Below are 23258 nucleotides of genomic sequence, written 5' to 3' on the forward strand. Positions count from 1 at the left end.
TTTTTATTACAATCTCTAAATAGATGAGCAATTCCAAAGTATTTCTCAGTAACAATAACCACTACAGGTTAGCAATTATCCAAATAAAAAATAGCTGATGCGAGTAATAAGTTATTCCGTTAAAAAAAAAAAACAACTTATAGTGAATTTAAAGATAAACTAATTTTACTAGTAAATTGAATACCATAAAAGAAGGCTTCCGCCTTAATTATATTGACATTCTCTGAGTAAATACTAAATACCACAATCAATCCCAAAAACCATAACTAAACTATGATGATTAAAATAAATATTCTATTTTTTTTTAAGATATATGTTAGTAGTATCTCTTACATGACAAAAAGAAGATAAAATAAATAAATATTTGTTGCGTAAATAAAAATATATAATATTTGTTTTTTAAACTAAAAAAATTTCCCAACGAATAAATAGTTCAAACTCTTTCTTTTAACATCATGTATTTCCATTAGAGTTTGCATTCAATTCAATTTTTACTTAACTGAACCGAACTGTACCGAACTAAACTAAATCAAAATTACTCTGTTCGGTTCAACTTAGCAGACAAAAACCGAACAGTTTATATTTTTATAAAAGGAAGGATTTGTGTTTTGGTTCGGTACGGTTCTAGACGAAAACCGAACCGTAAACTGCCCACACGTACTTTCCATTAACCGACTGGCATAAAATTGTTCAAAATGTTCAAAGCAGTCTTTCGCTTTCGGCTGAGTCAGAGTTTCCAGGTCCAGAGACTTCCCGCTGATTGAGAGTTTTTTAGTAGCAGGTCTACAAATAATGGAATAGAGCTGATTTTATGATTAATTTATTTCCTTTTTCAATTTTCTTTTGATTGGGATTTAATCTGGAAAAGTTAAACGTGAATTGTTCAGTGCAGATTAAATGTTCGACGAATTTCCTGCAAGAGTATTAAGTTAAAGAGAAAAAAGAAAACAATTGAGCGTGAGCGAGAATGGTGTTTGGGCAAGTGGTGATTGGTCCGCCCGGCTCGGGAAAGACCACCTACTGCAATGGCATGTCTCAGTTTCTCAGCCTTATTGGCAGGTAACTACTTTTCTTGATTTCAAAGTAACAGGTAATTCAGACCTCTGGGTTTCAACCGAGTGGTTTTCAAGCAGCTTTCTCTTTGATGGCCAAAAAAATTGATTTGGGCTTTAATTTTTAAATGAATGTAAGAGCATTAGGGAATAACCGAGTTATAGTGTTAGCTTTAAGTGAACATTGATGGTAACATGCATGTGAAGGTTGTATTTGTTCAGTGGCAAGCTGTATGCCAATTGGGTCTATATGATTGTTTTGGTGGTAACTTATTAATTTTTATGCAGGAAGGTTGCAGTCATCAATTTGGATCCTGCTAATGATAGTTTGCCGTATCCTTTGTCAGAAGTTTTTTACACATGCTGCGGTTGATTGTAGTATGATTAGTTCAATCGGAAACTTCCTTGATGTTAATATAGATATGAGTGTGCTGTGAATATCGAGGACCTCATTAAACTAAGTGATGTGATGATGGAGCATGCACTCGGTCCAAATGGAGGTTAGTCAGCCTATTGTTGTTTACTCTTTCTTTCTTTATCACGCAATGATATTCCTTTGCTTTACAACAAATTTCATGAAATTAACTTCAATCAAGTGGCTACCTGTTGAGATTTTATGGATAATGATTTGGTAGACTTAATATGCCGTCTTCTTTCTTTTTGCAGTGATATGTTTGTATTCAATGTGCTTGTGCTTATTCTGTGGTTTCTAAAGTAGGTGTTTTTATGATAAACTAGGTCTTGTGTATTGTATGGACTATCTAGAGAAGAATATTGACTGGTTGCAGTCGAAATTGGAACCACTTTTGAAAGGTAAGAAGAGGCCATTTTCCTTCATTCTAATGCCAATAATGCTGTCATGAGACTCATAAAAATTGTTAAAACGTTAATGTTTTTGGTATTTTGCAGATCATTATCTTCTGTTTGATTTTCCTGGCCAAGTTGAATTATTTTTTCTTCATTCCAATGCCAAGAATGTTATCATGAGACTCATAAAGAAGTTAAATCTCAGGGTATTGTTACATCTTGCATCTATGAAGGGACTCAAAGAGTTGACATGAATTCATCTTTGTTATTTTGATGCCAGAATTGTGCAATTCTCAGTTGGTTCCTTTCACATGCAGTTGACTGCAGTGCATCTAGTTGATGCGCATCTTTGCAGTGACCCCGGAAAGTATGTTGGTGCTTTGCTTCTCTCGTTGTCTACGATGCTACATCTGGAACTTCCCCATGTCAATGTCTTGTCTAAGATCGACCTGATTGAGAATTATGGAAAGCTAGGTGTGGTTTTAAGTGTATCTCTCCTACTTGTTAGTTTAGTTTGAAATATCAGATATTGTCACAAGCTCCTATCTGCTACGTTTCCTTACCAATCAATTACTTTGGGTATGTTACAGCTTTTAATCTCGAGTACTATACGGACGTGCAAGATTTGTCATATTTACAGCATGCTCTGGGTCAGGACCCTCGTTCTGCTAAGTACAGGTTTGAATTCTAGCTGAATCAATGATGCAAATTATGTCCATTGCTCTTTTTGATTGTCGTTTCTATCATTTTCAATTGTTACCTCCCCTTGCCATCTACTGCCACACTGCAATGCCCACACAAATGTTATGAAATTTGTCAATGGCAATGCCATTCTGTTTGTCCAGAGACAGCTCTTAGATGCAAGTGAACAATTTTGGCTTTGGCCGTAGTACAGCCTTAGATTTCAACTTGCCATATCTTGTCTCGGAAGTCAAAAGAAAGCATATATGTTAGCCAAATTTTATTTGAATTTCTTGAGTAACAATGAATGGGGGGGAAAAACAGTTCCTCTTTTGTTTTGATCAGACTCAATGAATAAGTGTTTGAAATGTGCCTGTCCCAGAAATATAGATGTGTGGTTTCGCAAAATTTTCTTGATCTTAAGAAAGAGTCATCTCGAAAAGAAGATAACATGGAGAATTCAGCAACTATACAGTCATATTGACGTCTGTCAACTTGGGTCAGATGGTGTCGTTTGGATGGAGATGTTAGGTCCCAGATGGTATGCTTGTTATCGAATTCCAGTCTAATTCATTCATGCTTTGATGACATATGCGGTGCAGCTTCTTATCTAAGACCTGTATATGTTCAGTCATCATTCAGTTCTGTATTTGGCTGTCATTCTTTCAATGAATTCAAACCACTTTCTGAATACTTGCAAATTCATCCAGTGTTGTCATTGAGATGCCAATATGAAAAGAAGCGATAGTTGCCCTTGATAGTATGCTTATTGATTGCCTCTTTCCTCACTCAGCCTAAGGAATCTGGTTGTATGGTGTTCTTGTAATTTCATTTGGAGATAAGTAATATCTGTTGTTCAAATGTATTTTATATACAAGCAGTTAATAATTCTGCTTGCAGAAAGCTTACAAAGGAGCTGTGTGATGTAATAGAAGACTACAGTCTGGTCAATTTTTCAACCTTAGATATTCAGGTCATCAGTTTCTCTTGAATTCTTTCTTGAGTTTCTTTGAATTATTTGTGAATAAGATCTTAGTTGGCTGCTCCTCTTCAGGATAAGGAAAGTGTGGCAAAACTCGTGAAGCTGATAGATAAAAGCAATGGGTACATCTTTGCTGGCATGGATGCCAGTGCAGTTGAATTCAGCAAGATTGCCGTTCGCGATGTGGATTGGGATTATTACAGATATCCTTCTTTTCACATATTTTCAATCTTGTGATTCTCATATTCATAAAACTTTTTGGTTATTTAATTATGGTTCATCGTTTGCATCAGCATCTTCTAACTTGTACGTTTGAGAAACTAATTTTGCTGTTAGGTAGGTGTCAAATTTGATTCATGCGTTTTTCATAAATTTACCAAAATCATGGAAACTTCTTTTTCCCAGATATTGTATCCACACTTTTCCCATGTAATTCAGTCAGACAAGTTTTGCTTAACAAAGATATCTACAGTAGCTGAAGTGCAGGAAAAGTACATTGAGGATGATGACGATGTTAACTAAAATGGGACACGAAGATATGTGGTGCGCAAACCGTAAGCATGCCTCTTACTTTTGTGCATGTTTACTTGCTTGTGATTCATGTTTGTTAATCTATTATGCTCTTTTGTTGGGTTTATAAAGTTTTCAATCAATCAAACATTTGACTGGTTCAGACAGGACAAGCGCAGAAGAGGTGGTTTTAATCAAACCACTACTAATTATGATGTATCTCGGACCTTTGTACAATATCAAGCGATTTTTTTAGTTGAATCAGCTGGTGTACACAAATGTCGTTTATTGATTTTTCTCTAGTATAGTTCGTAATTTTGGTAACACATCTACTCTAGTATCGTTTGTAATTACAAGAAACAAAGTAATGAAATTTATCACTGCATTCATAGTTATGCTTAAGCTCAAAGATCACTGTCAAGACCATTTCGTGGCCTCTATTTGTTCTATAACATGATGTTGACACATGTCAAATTATGAAGCTTGTGATTAAAATACTTTTCACATATATATTTTAAGTACCACTAATAATTAAATATATGAATAAATATGGTCAATGAGGAGGGAATAAAATAAAATGGTTTTCTTTTTTAAATTACTCAACTGCTTTAAACTTCTAAGTAGATATACGATGAGTGAAACCTAAATTGAGTACGAGTTATAAAATTGGGCTACAAGCTTCAAAGAAAGTGTATTTCTATTCATATGTAGATCACATGCATAATCGCAAATGATGAAGTGAGCTACCTTGATCAAAAGGTCAAGAACCTACCTCACTTCTCTTAGGGATAAGTTGCATCAACCGTTGTGACATTGATACTTATCTTGAGCCAGTAAAAGTGAAAGCTTCCCAATTGAAGGAAAGTGAGGAGAAGATTATATGCTCTAATTATTATTATTATTTGTTAGAATGAAGTGCGATGTCAGCACATCATGCAAGCTCAGCAGAAGTGATAAGGTGACTTGTAACTCAGCTGGCACTCAAGAGACAAAGTGTAGTGGAGAAAAGTTTCCCAATTGAAGGAAAGTGAAGGGAAGATTCTATGCTCTAATTATTATTATTTGACAATGAATTGGCAAATAAAAACAAAATAGCAAGCCTGTAAAGTAATGAAGTGGAGACAATGACCATGTGATTGATTGGTAAATAAAAACAAAAGAGCAAGCCTGTAAAGTAATGTAAACTATAGTGTATATTCAAGTTAAAGTAATGGAAACAGTGTATATTCACAAAAAATTCTTTTATCTCTCATTGTCTTGTTCTTTTCTTTATTTACGTTGTCCAGAAGTAAAGCCATACATGTGATGAAGCATAAATAAGAAAGCTATCGCCCGAAATTCATTTTCACAAACACTTCAATATCCTTTTGATCACTTTTGCAAACATCAATTTGTCTCCTCTTGTATTCACCATGGTTGATGCCATCGTTTCCCCTCTCGTGGAGCAGCTGATTTCCTTCGCTGCTGAAGAGATAAAACAACAGGTGATCGAAGTTACACCCCTCATATTACAAATACTTACAATGATTTTATTTGGTTTTGCTTTTATCAAAAACATTATAATTATAATTTTTGAAATTTGAATTGAATTTAATTAAAAGGTGATATAGTAACCACTCATTTTTATTTTATTTCATTTATATTCTCGATAACTACCCATATTGTGGTAACTTGCTATAACTCTCGTATATAAGAAATGATCAAAACCCATAATTTTAACTCTGTATAAATATTCAATGTTGAGCTAAGGTTTTGCAGAACTTTCAAGTTTATGAAACAGTCATTAATTTAATGTTTAGTAAAACCTCAACTCAGCACTGAATCCCATATCTATTACTTAGACTCTATGAAAAATTTCATAGTTTTCTTACATTCTTTGAGTTTGGTAAGTGATTTCATATAATTTCTTTTCAAGTTAAATTTTAATTTGGTTTCTGATATAGTCTCTTTGCCGAATTGTCTCTTTTATGATTCTTGGATTTTGGGCTTCAACTTTTTAGGATTTGATAGTCACATTTTATGCCGTGCTCAGATTGATTTTCATGATTTTTAGTAGCCGTTAAGTGACTTACAATTTGACGAAAGTTTGAAAGGAAAAATGTTTCAGGATTATGTTTTAATTGACCTTTTAGTGGAAATAGGATGCTTATAACTTAATGTGGATGGTTCGTAAAATCATGAAATTTGGATAGGATTCACTAGAAATATGTACAAGACTCTCTATAAAGTTTCATAATTTTTCATTCGGTCTGGGGTGGTACAGGTGAAACTTGTGGTTGGTGTTGAAAAAGAAGTGCAAAGCCTTACCAGCCACCTTCAAGCCATTCAAGTTGTGCTCGATGATGCAGAGGAAAAGCAAGTGAAGGAAAAAGCTGTTAGTCTTTGGCTGGGTAGGCTCAAGTATGCATCCTACGACATTGAAGATGTGTTGGATGAGTGGATCACAACAAGACGTAAATTGCAAATTGAGGGTGGTGTTGATGACAATGCTCTTGTTGTTCCTCATAAGAAAAAGAAGGTATGTCTCTGCTTTCCCGGCTCTTGTTTTGGATTCAAACAACTCTTTCTTCGTCATGACATTGCCAACAAGATCAAAGAAATGAATGAAGAGCTACATGATATTGCTACTCAAAAAGACATGTTTAATCTTGTTAAGAGTGGCAATAAAAGTAGTGAAAGACCAAGGCGTGTACAGAGTACCTCCTTGATTGATGAGGAAGAGATTTGTGGTAGAGTTGGTGAGAAGAATGAACTCATAAGCAAGCTGTTGTGTGAGAGTAGCGAGCAACAAAAAGGCCTCCATATCATCTCAATTGTTGGTATGGGAGGCATAGGGAAAACTACTCTTGCACAACTAGCTTGTAATCATGACGAGGTGAAGAGAAAGTTCGACAAAATTCTGTGGGTGTGTGTATCAGAAACTTTTGAGGAGTTTAGGGTTGCCAAAGCAATCGTTGAAGCTTTGGATGGTCGTGAATCTCATTTAGGTGAATTCCAATCTCTTCTTCAACATATTGATGAATCTATTGTAGGGAAGACCTTTCTTCTTGTCTTAGATGACGTGTGGGATGGAAATTACTTGAAATGGGAACCATTCTACCGTTGTCTAAAGAATGGTCTCCATGGAACTAAAATTATAGTTACCACACGTAGTGGGTCCGTTGCATCCATGATGGGATCCATAGATATTATTCCCATTAAGGAATTAGCCGAAGAGGAATGTTGGTTGTTGTTTAACAAGATAGCATTTTTTGGTAGGTCGATCGAGGAACGTGAAAAATTAGAACAAATTGGGCAAAGAATTGCAGGCAAGTGCAAAGGTTTACCTCTTGCAGCAAAGACAATAGGGAGTCTCATGCGTTCTAAACAAACTGAAGAAGAGTGGAAAAGAATTTTAAATAGTGATTTATGGAAAGTAGAAGAGATTGAGAAAGATGTTTTGTCCTCTTTATTGTTGAGTTATAATGATTTGCTATCTAGAGTAAAAAGATGTTTTTCATATTGTGCTGTCTTTCCAAAAGACTACGATATAAAAAAAGACGAACTAATCACATTATGGATGGCTCAAGGTTATCTTAGTGCAGAACAAGATGAAGAGATGGAGACAGTAGGTGAAGAGTATTTTGGCATCTTAGCTTCTCGCTCATTTTTTCAAGAGTTTAAGAAAAGTTATGATAATCGTATTATAGAGTGTAAGATGCATGATATGGTACATGATTTTGCCCGATTTGTAAGTCAAAATGAATGTTTTTCAATGGCAATTAATGGTAGTGAAGAACCAAACGCCACAAACTCTCTTGATGAGAAGGTCCGTCATTTAATGTTAATCTTTAGTAAAGGGGCTTCATTACCTGTTTCCACTCGTAGAGTTAAAAGAATGCGTACCCTCTTAATTAACTATAGTAGATCTGAATCATCTGATCATTCATTATTAAATGGTGAGATCCTAGAAGAATTATTTAGGGAATTGACAAGTTTAAGGGCATTAGATTTTGGTGGATCGTACGACACACATTTTTCTTTGACTCTGGAGATTCCAAGAAACATAGAAAAGCTGGTACATTTAAGATACCTTAATTTGTCTTGTCAGAAAATAGTGGAGCTACCGGAGACATTGTGCGAGTTATATAATCTAGAAAAGTTAGATATTAGTTTTTGTTTTAATCTTAAAGAATTACCTGAAGGGATTGGGAAGTTAATAAACATGAAGCATTTACGAAATACAGGTACTAAATCTTTAAGGTACATGCCAGTAGGGATTGGGAGATTAACGGGTCTTAGGACCTTGGGTGAGTTCCACGTGAGTGCAGGAGGAGGTGTTGATGGTAGGAAAGCATGTAGGCTTGAATCTCTTAAAAACTTGGAACGCCTTCAAGTATGTGGTATACGTAGACTGGGTGATGTATCAGATGTGGGCGAGGCTAAGCGATTAGAACTTGACAAAAAGAAATACCTCTTCAGTTTGACCCTTGAGTTTGATAAGGAGGAAGGAGGAGAAAGGAGGAAGAACGAGGACGATCAAGTTCTTCTTGAAGCCCTACAACCACCTCTCAATTTAAAGGAATTAGAGATAGAGTACTACCGAGGCAACACTGTTTTCCCCAGCTGGATGACGTCATTAACCAACTTAAAGAGTTTAGATCTCTCTTCCTGCGAAAATTGCGAGCAGCTGCCTCCTTTGGGAAAATTGCCATCCCTTGAAGCACTCAGCCTATTGTTTTTGCTGAGTGTGAAAAGAGTGGGTGATGAATTTTTGGGGATAGAAAGTGATCACAATGGCTCATCTTCATCTTCATCGGTTATTATTGCCTTCCCCAAATCGAAATCACTTTCAATTGAGTTTCTGTGCGAATTGGAGGAGTGGGATTATGGGATTACAAGAACGGGAAACACCGTCATCAACATCATGCCACGTCTTTCTTCATTGGCAATTAATTACTGCCCCAAATTAAAGGCACTGCCCGACCACATTCATCAAACGACAACATTGAAGGAATTGCACATTTGGGAGTGCAGGCTTCTGGAAGAACGTTATTGCAAGGGGGAAGGAGAAGACTGGCCTAAGATATCACACATTCCCGACCTCCATTTTGGGCTTTGACAAGTAATTTCTTCTCTTACTCTGATTTGCTTTTGTTGTTGTTTTTAATCTAATTAAGAAGCGTAAATAGCATTTTGAATCAAACTCTATATCAGAAATCTGCAATACTTACTTTCTAATATTCTGATTTTCATATCCTATGAATATACGATTTTTAATTTGTGAGATGGGTAACGTTACTGTAAAAGATTATTAATGCAATATGAGTAATTCTTTTGCAGGACAAGTGACCTACATTTAGTTTGGCTTTGGAGTTGAATAATAACCTTTCGAGGTCCCGACAACCAAAAAACGAAGCTTAATTTGCCACAGATTGCACGTATTGCCATTATTGACAATTTTCTGCACAAGCGTGACTGAACTTAGGTTGATGTCAAAAGAGGTAAATTTTTGGCATGCCTGACTATTTTGACCATTACATGATTCATAAGTTTACATTAATTTTGATTTTGAGTTGAGTGATTAATTTTCTAGGTTTGCTTACTTTAACTGGGTGACCAATTTCTAGTAACTAAATGTATGATGTGATGCAGGAAGCCGGGCAGGACATGAAAAGAGAAGCTTATTAGAGGAAGGATTGCCAGTAACAGAATCCAAAGAAAAAGAAACCATTTCGAGGCAGCAGTTGGCAGTTGGCAGTGAATGGAGCCCCTTGAAAAAATTCCCAAGCCGTTGCACTGCAATTACGATCATCCTTGGCCTCAGGTAATTTCTTCTCCTGCATTTTTGTTATTTGCTATCAAGTGACTATTTTAAGTATGATTGCATTAAGCTGCTGCTGGGAAATTTGAGGTTTTGATGACTGCCAATGCTATTGTCAGAAGCTGCGGTTCTTTTCATCAGCCTGAACCTGGACCTGCCGCTATGGGTAACTCAGGTTTTTTTTTTTCTTTTTAATCAACTGCGTCATCTTTTCCACTGTTTTGAAACTCTTAAGATTAAACTTTAGTAAAGTTGTTTTAGTTATCCATGTAATCAGGCTGAGGATACTTAGCTGCCTATTTAGGCAAATGTCAGAATTTAGTTTGTTCGCTGGGAACTGGTGTGGACTGCCAAAGGATGATGAGATAGTTTTTTGAGTGAGTAAATTTTGGGAGCTTGAGTGTATTGGGATTTGCAATTACAATCATCGTCTGCCTCAGGTGATTTCTTCTCCTGCTCTGTCATTGTTTGTTCTCTAATTCAAAAGCATAAAATATTTCAATCAATTTTTATGCCAGGAATATGCAAAAGTTTCTAATATTTTATTTCCATCTGTCACAAGATCAAACTGAAGCAGAACTCAAACAAAAGTATGCTACTTCTTGCGGAAATCTTGCCTTCGTTCAAATTATGAAACCATTTCCATGCAGCAAATTCATCCAAAAGTTTGAATAAGTTTCATGGTTGGACACTGTTGGCTTCTTTTTCTTCTGGGGTGCATTTAGGTGCTATCAAGTGACAGCTGTAAGTATGATTGCACTAAGCTGCCGCTTGGAAATTTGAGGTTTTGATGGCTGCCCATGTTATTTTCAAGAAACTATTGATGTAAGAAGCTGTGGTTCTTTTCATCAGCTTGAACCTGAAACTGTCGCTATGGATAACTCAGGTTTTGGTTATCAACTATGTCATCTTTTTCACTATTTTGAAACTCTTAAGATTAAACTTTAGTAAAGTTGTTTCAGCTATTCAAATGAAAAACTCATTGATTTGAGACTTCCTTCATTATTGTTTCTAATTACAATGCTAACGATCCAGATAAAATAATATTTAATCGGCGAAGGTGTCCCTTGGAAGTACATCCTTCTTTTTCTTTTATTATATAAATTCTTGCAATGAGCTTAGTGAAGCTGTTGTGCTAATCATGCCACTGCATATAAATTCTCCAGAAGTTAAAATCAATAAATTTTCTATTAGCTCTAGTGCTTTGACCTAAATGCTATTCTATATTCTGATTACAATGTTTTAACCTTTAAATTAACTACCCCTAGGTGTTGGATTTTCTAGAACTTCAAAATGATTAATGGAGAAAGATCCCATTATCGTTATTGCTATAAGAAATTGATTTATGCATCCAAAGATACATTATATATTTCTGTGTCTCTATTTATAGATGACATTTAAGCATCCATAAACCGTCAGACAGAGGAAGGGGGTTCAGTGCAAAGATTCTGTTGACCTAGGGTTGACTGCATAATGTCACTTGTTCGCAATCTATTATTTATTTTATATTTTGAAGAATTTAATGGGTAATCCTAATTGTTTGTTTTGGCAGGTATGTGTTGTTATCTCCTTCTATCTTACAGTCGTACCTAAATAGCATAGTTTCATCTGTGTTACCATGTGATGTACATAATTTCACATTTGCCTCAGATTAAGCTTAATTTCCCACAGAATAGAGCTGTCGCGACTGGACTTAGGTTGATGTCCAAAGAGGTAAATTATTGGCATGCCTAGATAATTTGGCCATTTCCTAATTCATAAGTCTACATTAATTTTGATTTTGAGTTGACTGATTTCTTTTCAAGGTCTGCTTCCTTAACGGAGTGACCAATGTTTTTCAACTAAATTTATCATATGATGCAGGAAGCAGGGCAGGATATGAAATGAGAAGCTCATTGGTGGAAGTATTGCCAGTAGCAGAACCCAATGAAAATGAAACTATTTCAAGGCAGCAGTTGGCAGTTGCAAGTGAATGGAGGCCCTTGACAAAATTCTCAAGCGGTTGCAATGCAATTACGATCATCCTCAGCCTCAGGTAATTTCTTCTCCTGCTTTGTATTTATTTGTTATCTATTTAGGAAGCGTAAAGTATCTTGAATCATTTTCTGTATCTGGAATATATGCAAGAGTTTCTAAAATTTTGATATGAGTGTAATGATGGTAATTTCTGTTTTCTGTCTGTCATCAAATGTTAGAAAACTTTCATTGAGAACCTTGAACCGAGTCATTTTTGACAAGTGAAGGACAATTGCTGAAGAGTGGGAATGGTGCTAGATTGGGGAATAAAGACAAAGGAGGTAAATTATTTGCAGTTTATTCAGCATTATTTGCTTTGGACCAGCGCCTGATTCACAAGTCTCCATAATTTGGCTTTTGACCAGTTAATAAATTTTTAATTCCATTGGTGCTAAATGTACACGTGAAGCAGGCAGAGCAGGACTGTGGAAATGAGAAGGTTTTTAGTGAAAGCTTAAACTCAGGTAATTCTAAAAAGTACATGTTTTTGCTGATTTATCTAAATCAGGAAATTTTATTTCCATCTGTTACAAGATAAAACAGAAACAGAACACAAAGAAAAATATTCTACTTCTTGTGGCAATCTTGCCTTCATTCAGACAATGAAACCATTTCCTTTCACCAATTTCTTCCAAAAGTTTGAATAAGTTTCATGGGTGGACCTAGTTAGCTTCTTTTTCTTTTGGTGCATTTAGGTCCTATCAAGTGACAGCCATAAGTATGATTGCATTATTGGGAAATTTTAGGTTTGGATGGCTCCCCATGTTATTGCCAAGAAAGTCCTCATGTCAGAAGCTGCGGTTCTTTTCATCAGCCTGAACCCGAACCTGTCGTTATGGATAACTCAGGTTTTTGTCATCAACTATATCATCTTTTTTACTGTTTTGAAACTCTTAAGATTAAACTTCAGTAAAGTTGTTTCAGTTATCCATGTAATCAGGCTAAGGATATTTAGCAGCTTATTTAGGCAACTGCCAGAATTCAGTTTGTTAGCTCGAAACTTGTATGGTGACAAGGATAGTGAGATAGTTTTTTGTGTGAGTGAAATTTGAAAGCTTGGGTGTTCTGGGATTTGCAATTGCAATCATCCTCTGAGTCAGGTGATTTCTTCACCTGCTCTGTCTTGATTTTCTCTCTAATTGAAAGCATAAAGTATTTCAATCAAATTCTGTACCAGGAATACGTAAAAGTTACTAATATTTTATTTCCATCTGTTTGCATTGATAACTCGGCGGCATATGTTCTAGTTAAAGAACAAACAGAAACAGAGTTCAGGAAAAAGTTTCTTCGGCCACTATATTTGAAAATGAAACCATTTCCAGGAAGCAGTTGGCAGCAAATTCATATGGAGTGTAGACAATGATGAGCGAAAAGGTGATTCGCAATTTCTTTTTTTTTTTTTTAAGTGAAATTATTTGTTAGATTGAAGCTGATATTGTAAGAAGGCCATTGAGCTAACCTATGTCGCCACTTGCCTAGATTGCAGGGGGTCAAGACTCAAAAGAAGCACTGAAATTTAAAAAGCATGCAATAGTTCTTTTGCCATGTGTCAATTAATGCAAGTTTGAATAAGTTTATTGGCTGAACGATGTTAGCTTCTTTTCCTTTCGTGCACTTTGGTATGCTATCAAGTGACAGCCGTATGTATGGCTTGCATATAGCTGCTGCTGGGAAAATTGACGATTTCATGGCTGGCCGTGTTATTGTCTTAAATTAGTTGTGATAAGCTGTTGCTTGGAGATTCTGTTGCCAAGAATTTGCTCACATCAGAAGCTGTGGAATCTGAACCCTTCGTTATGTATCATCTTTTTCATTGTTTTAAAACTCTCAGGATTAAACTTGAGCGAATTTGTTCGGTTGTCTATATAATCATGTATTGAGTAAACTCTCAGGATACTGAGCAGGCAAATGTTATAACTCGGTTTGTTAGCCAAAAACTTGTTGAAGATTCTTGACAAAGCTGCGTCGAGTGAATTGTCGGAGCTCTGAGGGTGAGAGAAATTAGAGGGTGTATAGGGATTTGGATTTGTTAGGAAGTTATCATTTTTATTTTTATTTTTATTTTTATTTTTTTCACAGAAAATCTTCTGGTGGTGCTATATTTTCAAACGACAGTCCGATTCAAAACTTGATATTCCAATTATATTCATAAGCTTCTACAGTTATCTTCAAAAAGACAAATGGAAGGCTTTGAACGGCTTGGGTCTGAGTATTGTAGTTTGATTTATTTTGATGAAAGTACCTTTTGACATTGAGATTCTTTCATGAGTTAAACATTCTTTTTAAAACCAACTTATTAAAAAAAAAGTAACTAACATATATTATTTTGTTAGTGCTTTTTAAATCAAATATAAAAAAGAGAACTGTAATTCTTAGCAACCAATTTTTCACTGAGTACACCTACAACAAACTATTAAAAAATAAAGTGATAGAAAATGCCTGATTTTTCGTACTTTTTAATTATTTTTGGTCCTAAAATATGGCGATTTGTGTAATAATAAGCCCATGTATATCTTTATGCCATTAGTTTGATAAATAGCTATCAAGGATAACTTATTAAGCTAAAAATATTTGAAGGATAAATTGGTAAAACTAAAAGGGTGGAGTAATATAGTTATTTAAGATTACATAGTAAGTTAACTATATTCGAGGGATAAAATATTAAAACTTGAATAGTTATATTAAAATTATCTCGGCTATTATACTATTAAACCATATGCCGTAATAATATTTTTTTTCAAACTTTAAAAAATTCAGGATTTTAAATTAAAACATGGATTTCTTTAAGATGCTATATGTGTTTTTACAGTATTGATAGTGGGATTAGTGTGGACCCTTAGAGGAAAGAGTTTTAATCTGAATTATTCATTTAATATAATAGATAATTAAATAATTAATTTAAATATAGCCGGTAACTTATAGGTTGTAGGTAAAAAATTAATTTTTTAATTTTAAATTAAAATTAATTTGGAACAAAACCATCCACACCCCTAAGGTTTACTTAAATGATCATATAAATCCCTTTAGTTTCTACATAGTTATACAGACCCTCTTAATTTCATAAATTATTATTATACTTTTAATTAAAACAACCTAAATGAATATAAATATAGTAATAGGATAGAAATAATAAAAAAATATCAGATGAAACAAATAAAATATTACAATAAATACAATTAATTAAATAACATGTATGATGAAAATTTTATTCATATTAAGTTATTATTAGTCTATCCCGATGGATTTACTCAAATCAATTAATCCAAAATTTAATTTTAAGATTGCTATTAATATGGACATAATTAAATAAGATGTTGTAATATATACTACTTTGAATGTTAAGTATAATTATCTAATATTATTAGTATGTGAAATAGATTTTAATATTATTAAAGAATATGACAATATATAATTTTGAATTAAATTTTTTAGTATTCATGATATTTTATAAATTTTATGTGATTTTATATATTATATTTTTTAATTTTAATGTATTATATATGATCATTTAAGCAAATTTTGGAGGTGCGGTGGTCTTTTCCCTATTAATTTTGTAGCATATTTAAAGTGTTATATCATACATGATACATCACACTTTTGTTAAAGTGTTATGTTATTAAAAATTAAACTTTGCATTTATAATATACTACCATTTTAATGTAAAGGTAATAGAAAATATGAAGATATTTTTAAGTAGTCAATTGTAGCTTTCTTTTACAAAATAGCAGTATAGAAATACAATTGGTAAAATGTAATAAAAATGGTATGGAAAAAAGTTAGTAGAGGCAATTATTCTTGTAGTTGCTAAAACATATGAAGTGACACACACACACACACACATATCAAGTACTTGTATGTTCCCCTAACTTTTATTAATGGGAAGGAAATTAAATTCGTAATTTTCCCGGTGAATTATGAATTGATAAATGAAATATAAATATTAGTAAAAATTAATTTGTCGACTAAAGAAGTAAACCATATTTTATGGGCATTTAATACATTAATTTAAGGTCAAATGAGATAATATCACATGATATTTGATACAAGAGTCCAATTTTCAACATTTGCATATAGTTTCTAAGCTAGTAATCTAATAAAATATACCAAATGAGAAATTGAAGGCTATTATTTATATTTCACCATTGGACAAACACCATACATTAGAATAAAAAAATCTCACAGTAGAGACGGCATCTGTTTGCATGTTTTGAAAATAGATTTTGAAATTAGTTTAATTACATGATAATTAAATTATATTATAAAATTAAGAATATGATTTAAGTACTATTTTAGCAATTTTGAGTCTCACATTGAGTATTCAAGTTAATTAAATGTTGAAACTCTTTTCTATTTGGCTTGAAATCACTACTAAATAAAATTACAAAAAGTCAATAATGAATGATGTAGGACACATATGTAAAATAAATTTTAAAGTGTAATTAAACATTCCTATCAATATTAGTTTTGCATACATATTCATATATTTTACCGAAACCATATATAATTAAATTTTGTGTAATTAAGTAAAATATATTATTCAAGTGAATTTATGAGAATATTTAAAATTGTAGGGGTCATCACTGAAATTTGCCAAACTTGAGCCAACCGTGCATGATCCAAACAGTTTATTTTAATAATTCTCAATATGTTAGTCTGTTTGACTGTTGGCAAAATAAATTCCTATCAGCAATGCAACACAATTCAAAATCATATCTGCATACAACGAACAATATCTCATGAAAGATCAAATTATACATTTTTTACACCAAACCATAAATATCTAAATTGTCCCTCTTCAACTCACCAAGCTCATACCTAACAACAGCAAGATTAAATGTCATTTGATCCATCTTTTTTATTAAGCTTTATCAATTCTTCTCATGGTTGCAATTTTGAAAGCTCGCTTCGCTATTTCCATTTGCTTTTATGCTTTGTTTGAGCTCCATCTTTTCTCTCCATCTACATTTTACACTATAAAAAAAAATTACAAAGCTTCTTATACTAGAATATGAGCAACAATATAAATAATAAACAATAAAGTTATGATAGCACAGCATACTCATTAAAGTGCTTCTTTTTTTTTTTCAACAAGAAATTACAACTGAATTAAAGAATTGGCTTTGCATTAAGGTTTGCCTTCAATAACTCAACTCCCCACTTGGGTTTTGTCGTTTTCTTAAAATCTCTGCTCAATCAATTTAAAGATCCTTTTTTTTTTCTTTCCAAAGATCTAAAAGCAATGTCTTTTATTGGTACCCAACAAAAATGCAAGGTCTGTGAGAAGACAGTTTGTCCAGTTGAGCAGTTATCTACTGATGGGGTTGTTTATCACAAGTCTTGCTTCAAGTGCTCTCACTGCACTGCAAAGGCACACTCAAGCTAAGCAATTACTCATCCCTGGAAGGTGTTCTTTACTGTAAGCCTCACTTTGAGCAGCTTTTGAAGGAGTCGAGTAACTTCAACAAGAATTTCCAATTACCTGCAAAGTCAGCTGAGAAGTTAACTCCTGAGCTGAAAAGGTCGCCTAGCAAAGTTGACAGCATGTTCTCTGGGCCCAATAAAAATGTGCTTCTTGCAGTAAAACAGTGTGTCCGTGGGAGAAGGTAGCAGCGGAAAACCAAGCCTCTCACAAGACATGTTTCAAGTGCTCACATGGTGGTAATTCCATTAGCCCGTCAAATTACGCAGCCCTAGAAGGCATCTTGTATTGCAAACATAATTTCTCCCAATTGTTCAAGGAAAAAGGCAGCTACAACCACCTTCTATCAAATCTGCTTCCATGAAGCGTGCTGCAGTCTCTGTTCAAGAAGCTTGAACATGTTATGTTATCTTCCATAAATCTTATTTGGCGTGGGTTTTCTCTGGCTTGAGGGTGTGCTTTCTATTTTGATCCCTCTTGTTGTTTTTGAGGGGAACTACCAAACCTTCAGTTCCCTCTGCTTCTTTGGATCATCTTTGTTGGGACAAATTTCATGTAATTAGAGATACTGATTTATGGGAGGCATAATCCCATGGTTGTAAATTGACCATTTTCTGGCAATGTTCTTTTTAAAAAGAGATGAGCAGTTGTTTAACAAAAAAAAAAATCTGGCCTTCATCATTGTATGTTACCAAACTGCTATGTATAGCTGCTAACTATGAGCATCCGAAAATATGGTGCATCGTGATTCATGTAGTGCAATATGGCTACCAACGCATCCTAAATGGAGTATTACTCAGTTAGTCAGCAAAATAAGACAACAGTAAGATATTAAAAAAATAAAAACTACATTAATAAGTGGGCAAGATCATGCCAGTTTAACTTTTCGCGCGTCGCTGCTGGAGATAATCAAATCGGGGCAGAGAAAAGGAGAATGGAATCAGAGGCTAAGATTAATAAGTGGGCTTCTGCTTGCTTTGCCCCTCTTTCTTAAACGATTGGTAGACTGCTGCTTCCACCGATTAACCGGGTCTTCAACCACTGCTTTTATTGCCTGCCATCTTGTTGTTTGTCGAAGGGATGAATTCGAGTCGAAAAGAGAAAGCGCGCTGAAAAAGACAAATCACTAGTGGTTAACTACTGACTCAGCCAAGTGTTGGCTTCACTTGATTCACCGATTGAGGTTATTTTGTCTTCTATCTAATGCAGCGAAGAAGCTTTACTGCTTAACATGCTGCAATGCAACTTTATCTTTTGAAGTTCACACTTCAGGGCTGCGCACTTTATGTAATCCTATGAGTAAAAAGAATTTATTTTCAAATGTGAAAAAAGAAAATGTAAGGTAGTAACTAAATATATTATAGCATCAAAGTAAGATTTGATATGAATTTAGTACAACAAAGAACATTAAATCTGTGATTCCTTGTCTAATGTCACCATCGAGCAACAAATTTAAAAGCCTACCTATCAAATACACGAGGCAATAAACGGAGAAAAAGTTGAATTACAAGAACAAGTTTACAATTCTTGTCAATGGTTAATGATTCGTGAATTGAGATAGCATTCAAGAATCCAATTTCAATACAACAACGTAAAAGATAAACAGATGATGAATTTTATGAGATAAAGAAGGAGATTGTGTTTTATCGTATCTCTATTTTCTTTCCATTTAAATTTAAAATAAGCTTTTCAACCGGTTATAATATTTTTTGAAATAATTAAATATTTTTATTATTAAAAATAATGTGTACCGTTGATTACATCTAACGCTACATATTTCTTACACTATTAATACCGTAAAAAAAATCATAGAGGGACCCTTAAAACATTTTCATTTGAAATTATTTGGTGTAGTCAAAAAGTTAAGAAAGAAATAGTCGTCCCTTTGGTCATTTCACAAAAATGAAAGCCCCATATAACATGGACTTGAATGGAAGCCCAATTGTTTGTGTTTGATTTCAAGCTTTATCGGACCTTTGGACCTGGATACTTTACTGCGGCCTCTAAGCGCTATAAATTTTTTTTTGGGATAAAAGGCCCCTCAATGAAAAAGCACTTTAAAACTTTGGATTTTGCCTAAACTTGAAAGCGGTTGGTCCAGTTACGGTGTTATGCTAACGGGTTTAAAGGTTCCGATCCAATGAGTTAGGGTGGAATATGAATATATAAATCCTAGTCATGTAAGGACTAGGATTTGTTTGTTCATATCAAGAAAAAAAATCTGAAAATTTGATGATCAGAAGATAAAAACACTTAAACACGTTTATTACAGAGAAACAAACGACAACATGATGCTAGTAGTAATTTTATTTTTCTTTTATTGTGTAACGTGGACCAAAAAAAAGGAAATGAATTTAATAAAACCGTCATTCCGCAATAATAATGTACCAGCCTGGTTTTTATAATCCATACCATCCTGATATAATTAAACACCATTAATAATGTACCAGCCTTTAAATAGTAATTAATTAATTTATCTAATTCACCAAATGTCATTTCCGGTACATATCTCCATTGGTATCAAGAAGAGGCAGAACCCAAAGAAACGTTTCTTGTATCTTCATATTTGTGCGAATTCATCCTTTCATTGAGAATAACCATTTCCAGGCGGCAGTTGGCAATCAATTCATGCGCACGTCGATGCTATTCATAGATATTAAAGACAATGATGAACCAAAGGTGATAAATCATAAATGCATAATTACCAAACCTCCATCCTTCTCTCATTATGATTTGATTTTAAATGAATTATTGCTTGGTAACATTATTTCCAACCATTGCAAGATTATTATTATTTTTTTTTGGGGAGAAATTTCAATTGAAAGTGAAACCTTTAGACATTTACCTAATGAAGTTAGTTAATGGGGAGGGTTGGAAAAATTCCCAAGCCGTTGCACAGCAATTACGATCATCCTCGGCCTCAGGTAATTTCTTCTCCTGCATTTTTGTTATTTGCTATCAAGTGACATTCGTAAGTATGATTGTATTAAGCTGCTGCTGGGAAATATAAGGTTTTGATGGCTGCCCATGCTATTGTCAGAAGCTGCGGTTCTTTTCATCAGCCTGAACCTGGACCTGTCGCCATGGATAACTGAGGTTTTTTTTTTTTTAAATCAACTACGTCATCTTTTCCACTGTTTTGAAACTCTTAAGATTAAACTTTAGTAAAGTTGTTTTAGTTATCCATGTAATCAGGCTGAGGATACTTAGCTGCCTATTTAGGCAAATGTCAGACTTTAGTTTGTTCGCTGGGAACTGGTGTGGTGACAGCGTCCTGGCAAAGGATGATGAGATAGTTTTTTGATTGAGTAAATTTTGGGGGCTTGAGTATATTGGGATTTGCAATTACAATTATCCTCTGCCTCAGGTGATTTCTTCTCCTGCCCTGTCGTTGTTTGTTCTCTAATTCAAAATTATAAAATATTTCATCAAATTTTATGCCGGGAATATGCAAAAGTTTCTAATATTTTATTTCCATCTGTTTGTCTTGATAACTTTGCAGCATATGTACTAGTTAAAGAACAAATCGAAACAGAGTTCAGTTAAAAGTTTCTTCTGCCGTCATATTTGAAAAATGAACCCATTTCCAGGAAGCAATGGGCAGCAAATTCATATAAAGCGTAGACAATGATGAGCAAACAGGTGATTCACATTAATGAAATTAATTGTTTGGTTGGAGCGGACATTGTTAGAAGGCTATTGAGCTAACCTATGTCACTACTTGCCTAGATTACAGGGGGTCAAAACTCAAAAGCGGCATTGAATTTTAAAAGGCATCCAATAATTCTTGTGGCCATATATCAATTCATGTATGTTTGAATGTAATTATTGGTGAAGGGGTTTCACTTCCCGTCTCTAAATAAAAATACTGATTCTTTAAGGTACCTGCCACTAGGGATTGCGAGATTAATGAGTCTTTGGACATTGGAAGAGCTCCTTGTGAGTGGAGGAGGAGGTGTTGATGGTAGCAAAGCATGTGGGCAGTGGGCTTGAATCTCTAAAAAACTTGGAACTCCTCCAAGCGTAAGTATACGTATACTGGGAAATTTGTTAGATGTGGATGAGGCTAAGAGATTAGAGCTTGACAAAATGAAATACCTCTTTCATTGAGACTTAAATTTGATGGGGAAGAAGAAAAAGAAGAGGGAAGGAGGAAGAATGAGGATAATCAACTTGTTCTTGAAGCCTTGCAACCACCTCTGAATTTGAAGGAATTAGAGATTTGGTCATACAGAGGCAACATTGTTTCCCCCCGGATGATGCAAAAATTGAAGGAATTTACCAATCTAAGGAGTTTGACACTCTTTAAAACTGCAAAAATTGAGAGCAGTTGCCTCCTTTGGGAAAATTGTGATCCTTTGAAAATCTCAGCATATTGTACATGGAGAGTGTGAAAACAGTGGGTAATGAATTTCTGGGAATAGAAAGTCATCTTCATGACTCATCTCCATCTTTATCAGTTATTATTGCCTTCCCCAAATTGAAATCACTTTCAGTTGAGGGATTGATGGAATTGGAGGAGTGGGATTATGGGATTAAAAGAACAGGAAACACCTTCACCAACATTATGCCACGTCTTTCTTCCTTGGAAATTAGTGTGGGGTTATGGGATCGCACAACCACGTTGAAGGTATTGCAGATTGTGGCATGTGGTACTCTAAGAAGACGTTGCAGACAGGGGAGAGCAGAAGACTGGCCTAAGTTCTCTCACATTCCAGACATCATGATTGTGTGAAAAGAGGCCCTTGACAAAATTCTCTAGGCGGCTACATGGAGTACAATCATAAAATGCTAATGTGGCCACCCTGGTTCTTAATTAAGGTTGTGAAATATTATTGTAAAAGATGATTAATTCAATTTGAGTCATTCGTTTGCTTTGATAATGATAGTAATTTTATATTTTGACAATTTGCAAGGTGAGAATGGTGCTGATTGGTGATACAGGATACGGTTCAAACACCATTGAATAAAGCTACGGACATGGTGGCTCAACTTAGCTATTGCTGTCAAAATTGGTAAGTTGGCTTGTCAATGTATTGATGCTTTTGTTTTCTCTCAACCCTAATTACCTTACCTTCATTTAGTTTGGCTTTGGAGTTGAGTAATAACTTTCAAGGTTCTCAAACAGAGCAGGACAACCGAAAAAAAATAGCTTAATTTGCTGCAGATCACATGTTACCAATTATTAAGGTAATTCTCGTTTACTTGCTTCTACACTATAGAGTACGTGTTCTGGCTGGTTTATCTAATTCATCAAATGTTATTTCCTTATTGTTCCATTGATATATTTGTTAGAAAGTGAAACCATTTCCAGGCAGCAGTTGGCAGTGAATTCATGCAAATGTTGATGCCATTCATAGATATTGAAGACAATGATGAGCCAAAGGTGATAAATCATTAATGCATAGTTACCAAAACCTCCATCCTTCTCTCATTGTAATTTGATTTGAAATGAATAATTTCTAGGTAATTGAAGCCAATATTGTTAGAAACGGTGTTGAGCTACCCAAGCTAAGAAGTTGGCTGCCAAAAAATGCAGGGGATCAAAAGAAGCATTGCATTTGAAAAGGAATGAGATTCTGGTTGCTACATGTCAATTCGTAGAAGTTTCAATAAATTTAATGGTTCAAGATTTTAGTTTCTGTTTAAATTTGTGCTACTGCAGTGCTGCAGTGCTGCTACTGGGAAATTTAAATCCCATATTAGACTTTCCTTACATAAGAAGCTGTGGATCTTCGGACATCAGGTTTTTTCACAGTTCTGAAACTCTCAGGATTAAACTCTATTAAAGTTGTTGTAGTTGTCTACGTTCTCAGGTCAAGGATTCTAAGCTGCCGATTAAGGCAAAATGTCAGAATTCCCCTATTATTTTTTTTTTCATGTAAAATTATGTTGTTGTCTTCGCCCATGAATCTTAGCTAAATTCTGAACCAATTGTTTGCTATTATAAATTTCATTGTTAAATATTAATTGTGATGTTGGTGTTGA

The 23258-nt window shown here is 34.4% G+C and overlaps 1 protein-coding gene and 1 pseudogene across 46 annotated transcripts; both read left to right on the plus strand.

Moving 5' to 3' along the window:
* The first annotated feature begins 617 nt into the window (after window positions 1–617).
* LOC102627255 (GPN-loop GTPase QQT1-like) lies at window positions 618–23258 on the plus strand. Of its 46 annotated transcripts, XM_052440810.1 has the most exons (25): window positions 620–781; window positions 893–1059; window positions 1341–1385; window positions 1473–1552; window positions 1791–1865; window positions 1962–2065; window positions 2177–2333; window positions 2450–2537; window positions 3441–3513; window positions 3595–3725; window positions 3993–5516; window positions 6296–6550; window positions 9355–9515; window positions 9667–9838; window positions 9955–10010; window positions 10113–10275; window positions 10398–10908; window positions 11388–11548; window positions 11699–11870; window positions 12031–12132; window positions 12264–12315; window positions 12598–12699; window positions 12792–12951; window positions 13099–13225; window positions 13331–14060. In XM_052440810.1, the coding sequence occupies exons 2-11, from the start codon at window positions 968–970 to the stop codon at window positions 4042–4044; spliced, it is 897 nt and encodes a 298-aa protein (XP_052296770.1). In that variant the 5' UTR covers window positions 620–781; window positions 893–967; the 3' UTR covers window positions 4045–5516; window positions 6296–6550; window positions 9355–9515; window positions 9667–9838; window positions 9955–10010; window positions 10113–10275; window positions 10398–10908; window positions 11388–11548; window positions 11699–11870; window positions 12031–12132; window positions 12264–12315; window positions 12598–12699; window positions 12792–12951; window positions 13099–13225; window positions 13331–14060. The 46 variants fall into 46 exon arrangements, with proteins under 46 accessions (XP_052296771.1, XP_024949934.2, XP_052296770.1 ...); XM_052440773.1 differs by lacking the exons at window positions 620–781; window positions 893–1059; window positions 1341–1385; ... (7 more) ...; window positions 3993–5516; window positions 6296–6550 and adding an exon at window positions 6557–9136 and having other exon boundaries at window positions 10398–10721; window positions 10871–10908; XM_052440783.1 differs by lacking the exons at window positions 620–781; window positions 893–1059; window positions 1341–1385; ... (7 more) ...; window positions 3993–5516; window positions 6296–6550 and adding an exon at window positions 6557–9136 and having other exon boundaries at window positions 10398–10721; window positions 10871–10908; window positions 11486–11548.
* LOC102613259 (LIM domain-containing protein WLIM2b-like) lies at window positions 16999–18026 on the plus strand (annotated as a pseudogene).

This window comes from Citrus sinensis, chromosome 5, assembly GCF_022201045.2.
Source record: "Citrus sinensis cultivar Valencia sweet orange chromosome 5, DVS_A1.0, whole genome shotgun sequence".
NCBI classification, from domain to species: Eukaryota; Viridiplantae; Streptophyta; class Magnoliopsida; order Sapindales; family Rutaceae; genus Citrus; species Citrus sinensis.